Source organism: Carlito syrichta, unplaced genomic scaffold (assembly GCF_000164805.1).
Source record: "Carlito syrichta isolate Samal-C Ts95f unplaced genomic scaffold, Tarsius_syrichta-2.0.1 Scaffold305158, whole genome shotgun sequence".
Classification (NCBI taxonomy): Eukaryota; Metazoa; Chordata; class Mammalia; order Primates; family Tarsiidae; genus Carlito; species Carlito syrichta.
Window position 1 is genome coordinate 90,570 of NW_007249254.1, and position 16,160 is coordinate 106,729.

Genomic DNA, 16,160 nt, shown 5'->3' on the forward strand with positions numbered 1-16,160 from the left:
TGTATTGCATCAGACGGAGCATACTTTTAAGGTGATTGAAGTTTAAACATGTAAGAATAAATACACAGTTTTTAACAAATAAATTCCAGTTTTTTTGGAGTCTCCCTTTGTAGACCTTAAGTGATTAGGGCAACAATTTAAACCATAATCCATACTACTCCAAACCTAGCTGGGGAGAAGATAAGTTTCCAGCAAGTAAGAGAAGAAATTTGCACAAAATACAAGTATATTTTTTTGCAACAAAAGAAACTATTTATTTGGAATATGCATTACCAGTACAAATTAGGAGACTGTAAAACCTACACCGTGTTAGTATCATTAGAGAACACAAAAGTTCAGTTGGAATCAAAAGGGACAGAAGCCTGTGCTCTCACAAAAGCAGAAAAGCTTAAACTTTCAAAACCAAAACAGAGCAGAGCTTTGCAGGTTTATACTCTGAATAATAAGAAACGGGGAGGAGGAAGGGGAGAATAAAACCAACAACCAAAGGAAAGCATTTCAAAATGAAAATGCCAAAGAAAAGAAGTAATAAGTGAGAAAAGAGGGAAAACATTGAATGTTTTATTTATTTTAACAAAAGAAAAAAAAATTTACAAGAAATAAAAGATTCCAGAAAGCTTTGAGCTAGGAATTGAAACCATAAAGGTGATGTGAAAAGCTCATCATTATTTCATTATGACTTAAACACAAGAGCACGAGTGTGCGGGTGGAAACAGTTCCTAATTCTGCATTCTGTCTTCACTTTTGTTGCTTAAGTTCTGGCTGCCTTCTGAACAGAATTTGCTGAATGAAAGATGTTTAAAATCGAGTTTCTTACAGATTATATTGCTTTCTTTTCTCCTGTAACTAATAAAAACATTCCGAATCAAGTCAGTTTTGCAATTTTCTTCAAGCAGCTGCCTAAATCAGGGGTTGATAAGAGGTGCACTCTCTGTGATGCAACCTCTTAGCGTTCAAGCTTCATCATGAAGCCTGGCTCACTGTCTCCATCCAGAATCAGGACTCAAGAGCTCATCAGGCAGACAGGCCCTGGGACTGTTTCTCGAATTTAGTCTACTTAGCCAGTAGTGCCCAACATACCAGTATCTCCTGCGGGATTCTTTGGGAAGAAAAATCCTTGCTAGTTGGAAGAGGTCTCATGGAATGTTGTTATTAATCAGGGAGAAAGAAAAGAAAGCACTTAGTTGTGACATTCAGAATCAACAAAGGCAAAAGCCTTTTCTGTTATTATAAAAAGTTCCCCTGGACCAATTTCTGGAATTTGTAAAGGGCTAAAAGGAGAAGCAAGTCCTTAATTTTATTTTTTCCAAGGACTGCATGAGCGCCACACACTGGAAGTGCAGGCGAGCAATGAGACATCAACATAGACTTCATCATTGCTTCTGATATCAACTGCATTCTGAAGCAAAGCAGGACAAGGAAACCATCTACCCTACCAATGTATCTTTTCACATCACCTCGTATACATATTTAAGGAAGAAAAACAGCAAGATCATAATCCTGACAATTAAAAAAGCCCCCCCAATAAACAAATCAAAATAACACAGAACAAAACATACAACTTTTTTTTGTACTTTTAGGAGCAGGAATAAAGAAAAGAAAAGAATTTATTTCTGGGTCTCAACGTTAATAAACATAATAATGTGTTAGGTTGTACCTATTATGCTCACTATTCCAACCTTTTTTTTTTTAGTTTACAAAATGAATTACTGTCACTTTTAAACATTGTGAAACAAGAAATGGATGTGCACAACTCGACACTTTTCTAGCATTCTTGAACTAATTCACAAATGCAAGAAAATAAAAGAAAAATGGGGGAAATGATGAATGTAGGTAGTTTGGTGTTAAAAACTAATGCAGGAATGATGCGCATTGTCACAGAAAGAAGAGGGGAAAGTCCCCATCCTGTTTTGCGTGCTATGAGGGTCATTTTTAAAATTTTTATTATAAACACTATTAAATTCAGACCGCTTTTTTGGTTTTTTTCTTTATCTGAATATACAAGAACATTCATTATCAAATGTTCATCATCAATACTACAAAGAACGAGACACAAGTTGCAAGAAACAATGGAAAATGTTAATAAAGCTGAAAGAATCGTTGAGTATTTTTTTGTTTTTTTTAAAGTTTTTTTTAAATTTGAGTTTCTGTAGTTTCATCTTTTTTGGTATCGAAGTCAGGTTTTTCTGGGCAGAAAAACAAAAAGCAGAAGGAAAGAGGGGAAAAGATATGTGTGAGAAAAGGCAGCCAGCAAATAAAGAACAACCACCACAGCAAAACAAAAAGTACACTGAAAGAAGGTGCCACTTGGCCAAAGTACTGCACGGGAGTCAATTCCACGCCGGGGGAGGAGTCAGGGATGGAAAGGAGGATGTCATGAAGAGTTACAAAATGGGCAAACCCAAGGCCGAGGACTGTTTCTCAGGGGACATTTGCTTTCAGGGAAAATGGAGCACTCCCACTTCCATGAGAAAATGAAGGAATCCTGGGGCACATTTTGGTACAGATAGGATGGGCCTGATGTGAATTCCCAGGGAGCTGAATTTCCAGAGGCACGCTCTTTCCAAGCCCATGCTCCCATTGTCAGTGCCCTCCTGCTTTGCTTAACCCGGAGTGATCTCACAGTTGCCACGCCGGAAGTGACAATGGGCAGGCAGGGGGCTGTGGGTAAGGCCTGGGCAGAGAGGAGACTGAGTGAAGTGAAGGAAGATGCTGAGAGAGGTTCATCAGAGCAAATACTGCCTGGAGAGAAGTTGCCTGTGCGAATGCAGCGCTGCTCTGATCTTTTTCATCAACTTAGCCTGGAAGTCACTCAAGCCACATCTGGGTTACTTCTTGTTTCCAAAAGAATTCTTTTGTGTCTCTTTTGCACTTTGCCCTAGTCAAGCAGATGTGATCCAGCCATGTTCCTGTGTGGGTAGTTTCAATATACTCCTGCCATTTAGTCAGAGTTCTCCACTGGTTCTAATCACCATAGAATCGTCACAAAAATTCTCCTTATAGGAACTCTCTTTATCTAGCCTTGTTCTGATGAGGGCATGGGTTAGGAGACCCAGTTTTTCCTCCAGTGCCCTTTAGCCACCAAGGTATAATCTCATTTGGCCAAATACTGACTTTTTACATTTCCTTCAAAGACACAAGTCCCAGATTTTCTTCACTAGCACCCCTAGGTTTCCCAAGCACACACAGAGGAGGGTTTTCTATTAATTACCATAGCACCGTGCAGAATCCCCATGCCCCTCTTAGCTGGCCATCCTCACCCCTTAGGTACCTCTCCCTGAAAGCCTCCCAAGCAGAGTAAATGTGACAGGGGCCAAGTACGTGACAAGGCCACATATTGGGTTTAAGTACCGACTAAGAGAACCAGGTTCCATGTTTTTAGTTTGGAAGCTTGTCTCTCTCCTAAGAAACAAAACAGACCCAAACCAAGAAAACTAACTATAATGCTGCTCTTTGTCGCCATGCTGATATCAGGGTACTGATGGTACCGAACAGTTAGAGTAGGAAAACCATTTACGGTCCCTAGATGGCAAGAACCTGTTTAGCTCAGGGATGTTGACTCACATTTACAGATTGGATATGAATGAAATCAATTGCTTCAGTCTCTCACAAGCCTCTTCGTGAGCCAGGCATCACAATCCCCATCTCACAGATGAAGAGAACGAAGCACCAAGAGATTCAACCACCTCCTGCTAAATCATGAGGCAGAGCCGCCATCTCGATTGCTGATAGATTTGGCTACGAAGATGGTGAGCTCAGGTGACATTTGAGAATAGCTTTCTAGTGCATGCTAGTTTTTCCTAGATGTTCGCAGAGAATAACAATCCCTGTGATGATTTCAATGAAAACCTTACTTCCCTTTCCCCATGACTCTCAGGTCTTGAAATTAAGCTAGCAGAAAGTTCACATGAGCCACGTTCTTACAAAACTCTCTGCTTCAGGGCAATAGGTCAGGATCAAGAACATGGTGCCCTGTAACACTTTGGATAATTAATACAATGTGCCTAATATAAAACCAAAAATGAAACAGAACCAAATCCATTACAGACATTGTAAGTACTGTGCGTGGCTCCCTGAGTGCTCCAGAGGTGGTAGGAATAGGAATAGCTTACACTGGAAACCTGGCCTTCCTTTCGACTGGGTCCTGTGTATGTCATTCTGCTAGGTGCCCACTAGTGGGCCTGCAGATCTTGGAAACCTCGGATGCGTATTTCTTCTCTGCGTCCATGACCTTGACTCAGAGTTGCTAATTCCCTCTCTTGAGCTCACAGGGTACAGTGCTATGGCTACTAAGTATGTATTTGCATATGGGATCTTGGGAAAGGCATGCGCCTACTTGTGCATGTATGTGTGTGCAGGTGTGAAGGGATAGTTGAAGGGCTTGGGGTAAGACCTTCTACTCCTTAGTGATGCATTCATCGCCATGCTTAACTCAGGCCTGGTTTTGCAACAGGTTCTAAACATGACCTGTTGAGTGTTGAATGGTCTCCAAAGAATGTGCCTCTGAAACTGAGTGTGGCCGTCAGGAGGATGAGAAAACCTGTAGGAATTCTGCCCTTGCTGTTCCTGTGTCCTCCCCTGCCCCCTGACTTCTTGCCTGGGAATCAACCTAGTGGAGCTGAAGCCGGAAAACGTGGCACCTTTAGAAGCCCAGCTATAGCAATCTCCAGTGAATGCCTGGGGCTGGGAAGGAAGAGGAGGAAAGTGTTCCAATCAGCATTGTTCCCAGGGAGAAAGAGTGAGAGGAGGTAAGGAGGCCTGGAATGAGTAGGGCAATGTGGCGTATTCCTGAAAAGAGGTAGTGAGAGTAACAAGAGAAACAGAGAAGGACTGCCTGTTAACATAGGGAGGCAGGGATCCGAGTGAGGTAAATTTGGCTCCTCAAACCACCAGCATGAAAACATACAAACACTTTTATTATTTTCTTTATCATTTTTTCCCCCTCTTTAAATTGCTCTAATTGTTGAAAATATCCTTCAGTGATGTAATAGAGGGCAGGGACCCTAGGGGTCTAGGACAGAGGCACAGGGGCAGGGAAGATGATGAAAACCAGGTTGACAGCTGGAGGCAGGGAAGGGTGGCTTCTACCCAGAAAAAAAAGGGGAAGAGAGTATAAAGAAGTGTCCAGATTGGCTGAAATAGCATCCCAAAGAAGAGAAGAGAAGGAGACTCTTATTGTGTTTGCTGATTGCTTCGACCTCCAGTCTGACCGCTTCAGCGTTGGGAGAGAAACCCTCCCTCCTGCCCCTGCCCCAACTGGGGCACAGGGTCAGCCGGGATGCGATTGCTGGGAGATCAGTTGGAGGTATCAGAGTGAACACTGCCAGGGCCTTCTGTAGGGGAGGTCACTGATGAAGGGGTAGTAGCATCCTGCCAACCTCCATTAGCCTAGAAGGGAAAAAGGGAGAGAAGTCAGTCCTCTGAGATCGGGTGGCCGTTTTCAGCAGACAATGACAATGAGGCAACTTGTGTAAGGACCTAGCACAGTGCCTGGCACACGGGGACACTCATCAGATGGGCAGCTATCACTGTGGATGACAACATGCCCCCCATACCCTCACAGGAGCCTGGGTTCTCCCAATGAGTCTTTGGGCACAATATCAACACCTCCCACTTGTGTGATGTGTCCATGCTTCTCACAGACTTTGTAATGCAGTCCAGCTTCCCTGCAAGTCAAGAGACTCAAGGTTTGGTTCTGACTCTGGTAACAACTAGCAGTTGCTGAGGGTGAAGCATCTTCACCTTTTTTGACCATGGTCTCCCTTTTTGAAAAAGAAGGTTGGCTCAAATGCTTTCTATGGTTCTTTCCAGCTCTGTATGTCTAATATGCTTATGAGATTCCAGGTACTTGTTCTAGGTAAGGCTCTATACTCCATGCTCTTGGGTGAGTGAGATGCAGTTCACACCCTCAAGGAGGAAGATAAGCCAAGCCCATGAAAGAACTATAATTCAAGGCTGAACCTAATAAATAATGATAGAGTCCTGTTGTTACAAACTATATCACATCTGGTTGGGGCATCAGGAACTACTTCAAGGAAGAGGCACTCTTTGAGGAGCTTTGAAAAGTACAGAAGATGATTCAGGTGACTATTACAGGTAAAAACAATGGTGCCACGACTATAAGGACTGGTCTGCGTGAATATCAAGCAAGGGAGGTGGGAAGCTACAAGCTTGATCTGCATTTGGAGATTGCTGGTATAAAGATTCTAGATCCGGGAGCATCCAAACAATGAAACTATTCTAAAAAGATTTGGTTAGTGACCATCCCTTTCAAAAAATATCCTAGCACTAAAGAGTCGAAGAATGATTGGTGGTAGTGGTTAATTCATGATATATAATTCATGTTTGTTTATATATTAAAGCCCTGAAATACAAATGTGCTAAAATGCCTTTCTTTTTCCAGCCACTGTGTTCCTTTGGTGTTAAAATAATCCTGAGTCTGGAAATGTTAATGTCGTTTAGGGCAGGTCTTAGATATTCCCGGTAAAATATTTTCTGTTGTACTATCCTGTTATTTTATTCTCTGAAAAAATTTGGGGTAGATGGGGAAGGTCTTACATTGCCATCTGGGAGGGACCACTGCTTCCACTCGTGTGTACCCCAAGATCTAGGGCAATGCCTGGCACTTAACACGTACAAGCAAATGTCTGTTCACATTTAATTCCTAAGACAGCAGAGGGGCAAGAGAAAAGCAGGTGTCCTGGTTCATGACTGAGACAGAACATAGGCCTCTGAGCTTTGAATCAGGCTCCTTTGTCTCTGTCTTTTTTATATTTACTTGGCTTTATCATTGATTTACCCAAAAGATTCTCCCACTTCCCCAGGAAAGCCAGACTTTTCATTCAAAGCAGCTCCAACCTGTTACTTCAGCATGAGGGTAGGTTTTGTCCACATCTCACTGAAAAGCAGAGCTGAATACCAAGACAGCACCCTGGGCAATGCCAAGAACACTGCTCTTCAGTTGTGGGTCAACGAATAACTGCCCTCAAGTTCTAATCCTCCGTCTCCTAACCCAGTCAGGCCATTTCTCTTAACTCCTTTTCTCTGCTGGAGGGCATTTCCCCCTGTTGTTTGTGATAGGGAGATTAGATGGAGAACAATAAGGAGGAAAATTTTTCTTTCTTTCAAAACAGAAGGCTTTTCCATCTTTTGGGGGGCCAAAGCTAATCAAAATCAAGAACAGAATTAATGCAAATTCCTAATGCAGATCTGTCACGAGGGGTGATGGCATCGTGGCCTTCCTTCCCAACCAACAACATGTATTCTGGTGCCATTTGAGGCTGACTGACAATGGTAGTTATATTTATCTTTCTCCAAAGACAACACTTTCATGTCATTTATCCTTTTTATTATAAAAATAAGATATGCTTATATAATATTTGGAAAATAGTAAAGCATAAAAAACACAATATATAACACCCATAATCCTACTATTCAGATAATTACAATTAGCATTTTGATATCTGTCTATCCTAATCATTTTTATATGTGTATGTTTGCCAGATAGATATCTAGACAGACATCTAGATAGAGAGATAGGCAGGTATGTATGTGTGGGGGTGGGGACTGGCTGAACAGTACAGAATTTTAAGGAAACTTGACAGAAGTTCTTTAGGTATACTGTCAAAAAGCAGAGTAAAGGGCTGGTTAAAAAAAAGAAGGAAAAAGTCACGTATTTCAGAATTAACCTGGTATGAGACAAGCAGATAAGAAAGCTCTAGGAAACCAGTTAGCATCTGTGTCATAGCACATGGAACCAAGGAGTCTCATTACACTGCCCACAGATCACCGCTATTACTATTATTTAACCATGCTACAATTCTATTAAAATAACAATAAGGGGTGCCCAAAATGAGGTCATTAGTAAAGAAAATTAGTTCTGTGGTGTTTCATTAACAAGAAATTGTCAAGGCATTCCATGTTGCCCAGAAGATTCTGGAAGACTTCTTTTTGAGTCATCTCTGACCTGAAATAACTCAAACAGTAGACATTTGATCTCTTTTCTTAAAAAGTTCTGTTTTCTCAGACCAGTGCATAAGATGCCAAGGGGTACAGACAAATTACAGATGGCAGAGACAGGAATTAGTTCAAGCTAATATCAAAACCAGCATTTTAATTTGGTTAGTTGGCTTGGTGAAGAAGAATACAGAAAACCTTCTATGAAAAAGAAATACAAGCTGGGCTCGGTGGCTCAGCCTGTAATCCCGTGCCTTTGGGAGGCTGAGGTGAGTGGATTGCCTGAGCCCGCGGGTTCGAGACCCACCTGGGCAACTTGATGAGCCCTCATTTCTACAATGAATCAAAAACTAGCCAGTGTGGTAGTGTGTGCCTGTAGTTCCAGCTACTTGGAAGGCTGAGGTGGAAGGATTGCCGGAGCCCAGCAGGTCGAGGCTGCGGTGGCTGGGAGCGGCCACTGCACTCCAGGCTGGGCGACAGAGTGAGACTTCAACTCAAAAAAGAAAAAAAGAGAGAAAAAAGAAATACATTAAAAAACCTCTTTAGCGTGCTTTCTTTCACTCTCCCCGCTCCATAAACATCCATAAACATACACACACACACACACACACACACACACACACACACACAGGCATACCCCCCAGTTTGCCTAGGACTCTTCCATGTCAATACTGAAAGTCCCACGTCCCAGCATCCCAGTTGAGACCGCTGAGTGCCTGGGCAAAATGGGACTGTTGTCCATCCTTCTCCAGGATATGCCAGTGGTGACCCCCTACTTCTCACCAAATTTAAGACACTATAGCCTATCGGGTTCAAGTTAGATAAACACAGACACCTTTTAGAAGAAGCATGTCTGGCACTGGGAAATGTGGAAGAATTCTTTTCTCTGGAGGCGCTCTATACAATAGTATACTGTCTGCTGCCGCTGCTGCCAAAACCTTCACGAGAAAGAAGCTGCGAGAAAACCCAACTTAACCGGGTTCCCGTAAATCACGCTGGCTGCTTCAGCTGTATCATTCCAGCTTTAATGTAAGACGTTCAGAGGCTGCGCCGTCTTGGGAAACAGCTGACCTCGCTTACCGCCACGTTAACCCTGGGGAGCAATTCCTTCCCTCTTCCTCGACAGAGGGTGAATATTAAGCAGGAAACTCCGCCTTTGTGTGTTTATTTATCTCTGGGCGCAGTGAGGGTAGAGGATGCTCTCGTTAACAACCGTTGGAGGTGGCAGAAAATAAGACTTTTCTTTTTCTTCTTCTTCTGCACTCTAACTCCCCACTCCACTCTGTGATGCAAATTATCCTATAAAATGGACACTCTTCAAAATGCTAATATCAAAAACCACACCGAGGAGCTACAGGGGTGGGAGATAAAATGTGCAAAACCAGAGGTGCCCTTTTTATCTCTGAAAGCATTTCAAGTGGAAAAGATCCTACGTTTGCACCAGTTATACAGGTAATTCTGTGGCCTGTGATGCCAGCACTGGGAAGCATGACCCCACGTAACTTTTAATTCCATCAGATGGAGTTTAGGCCAGCAGAGTACTCTGAGCCTGGAACCTCACAGAGGGAGAAGCTAGTAGGATATAAAATTAGGACAAGATGCAGCAAGTTTCCAAGATTAATAATCTGGATTTTCAAGACAAAATAAAGATGTCTCGAAACAAAGTGTTTCAGGAACAAAAATGACTATTTACTATAGAGGCTGCCCTAGTGAATGTGATACACACCAAATTTTGCTAGAACTTCATTTTAAGGAGTTAGCTACTGAGCTGAGGATGGGGCAATAGCAGATGAGAAAACCCACGTGATTTCTCTTGGCACAAGACTTAGAATTGTAAGTGCAGCCCTGGCTTTTCTCTACTACACTCCTTTAGCCAGAACAGAGGCCACATGCAGTTGCCTCTCACTCTCTGCTATGGATTCAGTACTGTTCTAGCCCAGAGCAGTGGCTGATGGGCTGAGAACTGCCTGTCCCATCTTCTGTCCTTCTCACTCTCCTCTGAGCTTACCTTAGCAGCACACCATTGATGCAGAGAATTCATCACCTGATGTGACAGCCCAAGCGAGCCTGGCACTAAGAAACTCTCATTTGCAACCCAGAAATACGCTGAGGTGCCACAAACCGGCTGATGTCAGCACCAAGTCGAGCTAGATCTGCATATGGGCCAGATGCCATTACCAGAGATGCCTTCAGCGTGGGTGAGGAGGTGTACGTGCTCCAGGCCCTCAATCACCAGGCCATTGGCGGGGTTGGACAGGATGAGAAACAAAGGGACAGGGATGCATCCTCTCTCCCTCTCTGTGCACATGCACAGGCACAGGCACGCATGTGGATGCGCGTACACACATACACACACACACACACCCACACACACACACACACACTCAGACACTACGTATCAGGGAGACATCAGCTCGCAGAGTAGCAATCATACCCTATATTCATTATTTTTCTAGGAGAACTGTTTTCCTGATGGGCTTAACACTTGCCCAAGATTACATAGAGAACACTTACCAAGAGACATCTGGGATAAAAAGATACTATTGGAAAGTCCTTTTAGAAACGTCAAAGGATTCAGAATCTCCCTGGGGAATTGTCCCATAGTAAACAGATCCTGGCCCAGTTGGCACCTCTCCAGTCTTATCTCTAGCAGCCACCAGAGTGATCTTTCAACAATGTAATTCTAATCATGTCACCTCCCTGCTTAAACTTTCAATGGTTTCCCCTTGGACTCACTTGAGGTTCAGTATCCTCAGCAGGTCTGCAGTGCCCTTGGTCTTGCTTACTCTGCATCCCACGTAAGTATTTAATACTTCAACCACATCAGGCTTCTTAGAAATTCCCATGTGGGAGCAGCCATCTTATGCCTGCTTTGTTCTCCTAGAATATGGTGATCTCAGTCATCCAAGTACATCCCACACATACCCTGGCTGTTTTCTGAAGACTGAGTTTAAATATCCTTGCACCTTCACTTGTTCCCTAGCCATATTTCTTCCTCCTGCAGGGCCCCCAATTCTCTGTATGTATCTCTATCACAGCACCTGTGCCGCCATATTGCATGTGTCCTTTCCCATCCGTCTCACCTACCAGACCATAAGGGCAGGACTGTGGAATTTATCTTTGATTCCAGGTGCCTCACACAGTACCTGACACATCACAGATTTTGACAAATGTCTCCTGGAAGGACATAGGAAGAAGTAAATAAACACCTAGTAACACTGTGACATATATCCTCCATCCTGGGCATGGCGAGACACATAGTATCAGATCTCTGTCCTTCACAATTCAGTCTCACTACATGAAATCATTGTGTACATCTGGAAAATAGTCAAAAGACAGAGCAGAAGCAGTGCCAAATTTCTGGGCAACTTTTACATCCAGGCAGTGAACTTTTTTCTTACTAAGTTGCCATCCGGGAGATTGGGTACTTCATAGCTTACACCCCAAGCAAGTAACTATGATTAATATTTGTACTACTCTGTTTTTAGGGAAGACAATTGAGAAAGACTGTCTGTTGCAGTGCCACAGCTTAGCACATCATCTCAACAAGGAGTGTTCTTCAGAAGGGAACAAGGAGAAAGGAGATATACCTCCTTGTGCCTGGAACAGTCCTCAAGTCACCACTTTGGGCACAGTGGGAATTGCAAATGTGCAGAACATAATACCCTAATGGAATGTCAGGTCCTTGCCCTCCTATCTTTCCCACATGCAGATTCAGCTTCCACCTTAGAATCTGGGAATAAAGTTGCCAGATAAAATACAAAATGCCGAGTTCAATTTGAATTTTGACACAAGATGAACCGGGGAGGTAGAGGACCTGGTCATGCCTAGATTTGCAGACCCAGCTTGCAAACTTGAAATGTCCAAAAGGCAGTAGCAGGTAATAGGAACGTGCTTGGCAAATTGTAGGTTCTTAGTTCTAATTTCCTCTCCTAAGTAGTAAGAGTGATAGAGTTCACATTAGAGTCATGTACCATTATACATTTGTGATCCAGGGTGAGAGACTGCACCATAACAATTTCTTGTAACCATGACACCATGGCGAGTACCCACAGCCAGGTCACCCCTGGCAGGACACCAAGAGAAGCATTCAATGCATTCATTTCTCTATGAATTCAGCTCAAGTGCTTAATTGAGCAGCAGACTTATGAGGTCCTTGGGCTAACCGTACACACAGGAGGTTAAAACTTAAAGTGTGTTTTTATTTAACTTTTCAAAGCTTACCCTGATCTCCTAGCAAACAAAAGTAAGCTCAGCTTAATTCATCTAATAAAGGTATCTTGGTACAGGGAACTTTATTTATATCTTAATAAACATCCTCTACTCTCACAATAACTGCACAAACCAAAACACAGGCACACTTATACACATCAACACACAGTGTTAAAAAACATGCACAATTCCCACATACTTTCATTATATTCATGTAGCACTAACATATGTTCAGAACATATAGGGCCTAAATAATGCACGTGTGCACACAAACACACACACAGATGCTGCTTACACTGAAAAGTGTAGCTACAGAAGACAACAATTACATTTACTCATGAAGCCAAACTGAGATAATTCAAGTGAAGGGTTTTTTTTTTTTTTTTTTTTTTTACTTGCAGTATAAATTATCTGATTGGCTGATTCTACACAGTCCTGAATTCATTTCATTTTTATAACCTTTGATTTTGCTTTGGCTTTGTTGACAAGGCTATTATTTACTAAGGATACACACAGAAACTGTATACACATCTTAACGATGAGCAGTGGCTACACATGGAACACACACACACACACACACACACACAGCTAGTGTGTGTGAACATGCCCTCGTGGGGTAAATCTTGAGGCTATTTACCATCACACAGGAAGCTCAACCCCTTACACTTTTCTGACCATCCAAGAGACAGCAATTACCCCAGATTATCAGACCAACAATGACATGTCGTGTAAAGAGAGACACTGAGCCAACTCCACATCCCAAAGACTGGCATATTCAAGTACACTTAGGACATTAATAGCAATTTACGTGCCATCACTGAGACAAAGCCACAAAGGCTCCGTTGGCAGCCTCTTATTTTGAAGCCTATTATTTGTGGGAGTTGCAGGCTATAATCACAACAGAAAGTTTCAAAACCCTTATCTTCCGTGACGCACCAAATCTATTTCAGAGCCATAATTGCTATGTCACCAGAGAGTTTGCTGCTTAATGCACTCAAATGCCATTTAGTGTTTGCAGGGTCATTACAGCTAACAGAAGAGTGGGGGGAATATGGTAGGAAGCAGGAGGTGGGGGGAAATGCAGACAGGGAATGTCGAGGAGAATATGCTAGAATGGGGTGCTAGCCTCCATTGTGTTTAATTTGCTGATGGGAGGATATTGTTGTTTTAAAAATTATATTTACTGATGAAATGAAAGCAAGTCCTTGAAAACAATCCGTACACTCAAGAATTTTGAATTCATCTGATACCACCCTATTCAGTGGATGCTAGGGGATACCCTCTTTTCTTCTGGGATTCTCATCCAAGTGTAAGGGGGTTTAATTTTAAAAAGATTTTTTTCTTTCTCCTTCTAAAAGTCCTAGAATCTCTGCAGTAGAAATATGTCAGCTATACTGTGGGCTTAGGAGTTTGCTTTGGCTTTTCTGTGTATGTGCTGCTTGCTATGGAATAAGAAGGACAGAGCAGATGATGATGAGAGCAAGTTCAATAACCTAGAAAAATATGTAACCTTATAGATGGTGTAAGATGAAACAAGGAGACAGAGCACCCAAAAGAAGAGAAAACATCCAGTCATTCAAAATATGTTTTTTTTTTTTTTAAAAACCTAGGTTTAGCCAAGGTCATACGAAAGCTTTTCAAAGAGATATAGTTTTTATTTCTTCAACCTGCTATAAACAAATCTTATTTGGCTTAGGATAATACTAGGCATAGAGTAAATATTCCAAAAAATTTTTGATTAGCATATCTCTAGGTTCTTTTAGAAAATTCCTAGGTATATTTCACAGCCCTCTTTTTTATAGATCAGAAATTAAAAAAAAAAATCAAGCTAATTTAGACTGCAGGATTTTTATTTATTTATTTTTAAAAGATCTACACCAGTATCACTTACAGATCTTGCCTTTAGTTTTCCTGGGATGACAATTCAGCGTTCACTCTAAAGAACTTTCCACAGAAATAGAATGAGACTTGGGGCCTCATTCCACACGATCCTCCCTTCAGGAACGGAATTTCCTCTATTTTTTAAAAGGTGGCCAAGTGCAGAAGGATTAATTTCCTTATTGTATAAGAGTTTGTAGAAATCAATGAGGAAAAGAGCACCTCAGTAATACATATAAAAGGCCAATAAATACATGAAAAATGTTCAATTGAAGTAGTAACCCAGAAGATATAAATTTAAAATGAGATGTTATTTTATAATTTGATAATTGACAAGGATGGAAAAACTGTTGAGATATTGATATTTAGGGTGTGGGGAAATAGAAACATCATAAACTGCTAGTGGGAGCCACAAATTAATAGATGTTTCCAAGAGAAAAGTTTACAATACCACAAAGACCGGAGACTTGTTCATACTCTTTGATCCAGCAATTCTATTTCTAGGAACTTATCCAAAGAAACAATAAAAAATATGCACTGAATTTTTGGTACTGTGAAGCTTCCCTCACTGTTATTAATAATAGTAAAAAATCCCCACAAGAAAACAGAAAACAGCTCAAATGTTCCATAATACAGGCCGATTAAATAAATTACGGACTTTCCCTGTAACAGATACCTATGCAGTTATTTAAAGTTGAGAAGAATATGTAATGATTTTGAAAATATTATAAAATATTTTTAGTAAAATAAGTAGGTTATAAAATGATATGTAGCTTTTCCACACCCACAGAAAAAAACAGACACTTATACACAAAATGCTAGAAGACCATGAGCACAAGTTAACAGCAAATTTTTGTGTTGTTTTCCTGTATTCTCCAAATTTTCCACCTTAAATATTAACTTGTAATCAGAAGAAAGTAAGTTTAAAATGTAAACAAAACATCTGAAGGGGAGCTCATATCTAATTCAGGTCTTTGTTTCATGTGGCCAACTCCAGAGCTCACTGGAGAGGAGAAGTCAGTGTAATTTGTGACCAAATACAGGTCTTATGAAGAAAGGCAAAGAGAACTGGGATACTCTTCCTTCAGAAGAGAAAGTTAGCAAGTGATTTCATAATTCTCTTCCAAAATACAACAATTATGTGTGAAGAGCGTTTATCAGTTGTTTTTCCCATTCCATGAAAAATAGAGCCAATAGGCTCAACAGCTTAGACAAGATGAAGTGCTGCTCAGGAATAGGAATAGGTGCTAGGTCTCCATGTTATTTTCTCCACCTTAACGCCCAGTATAACTACAAGTTTATAATAGGTCCCAAGAATATGTCTGCTGAACAAGTGAGGGATTGAGGGAACGTACAAATTGTGGATCAAGAGCAATGCCGCAGAGATAACAATTGCCCCAAAGAAAAGTATGGGTAAGAAAAACAAACAAACAACCCCCCCCCCAGCAACAGATATTTGGGTTCTAACTGTATATACCTATAAAACAGTTCTGGCATGAGTTGGTGAACATTATAAGGTACAAGGTACAGATATACTGGAGGTAAAAGATGTGTCCCAGAATGTGATAAATGGGAAAAATAGAACTAAAAAGCCATTCTCTTGTGGGTGAGATGCTCTGGACCACAGAAATATAGAAATGCAGATGTTTGTGGGGGCTTCAGGTAGGCAGAAAATTCAGTTACAACCATCTGGTTGCTGGTTAAAAAACAAGACAAGATCCTGAGCCACAAGTTCAACTAGGCTCACTTCAAAAAACATGCATTAAGCCCCCACTATATACAAAGCCTGAATTGAGGGGTAGGAGACAAAATGATAATCCTTCGCTTCAAAATTTTTTTGTCTAGAGAGGAAGAAAGGATAAGTTTCAGAAAAGAACTCCCATTCCAACTTCAGTGTATTAAGGACTAGATAGGCACAGTCTGAAGGAACCGAGTACTTCTAGGAGAAGACAGGTCTGAGCTAAGTCACGTAAAGATAAGGAGGATAATGAGATGTGTGCCTGCTGTCACAGGTTCTGGGCCCTGGATTCTGACTGAGAACTCTAACCACTGATGGTGACCCAATAATGGTCAGTCTTACTATGAAAAGAGGGGAAGACAATGCACATTTACAG

The 16,160-nt window shown here is 41.6% G+C and overlaps 1 protein-coding gene across 1 annotated transcript in view; it reads right to left on the reverse strand.

The window, feature by feature from the left end:
* Positions 1-229: 229 nt before the first annotated feature.
* The window catches only part of LOC103263561 (pre-B-cell leukemia transcription factor 1), a 57,541-nt gene continuing 41,610 nt past the window's right edge, over positions 230-16,160 (reverse strand). Inside the window, exon 7 of the mRNA XM_008061237.1 lies at positions 230-5,388. Coding sequence (XP_008059428.1) covers positions 5,296-5,388 — 93 coding nt within the window. The 3' untranslated portion in view covers positions 230-5,295. The remainder of the gene's footprint in view (positions 5,389-16,160) is intronic.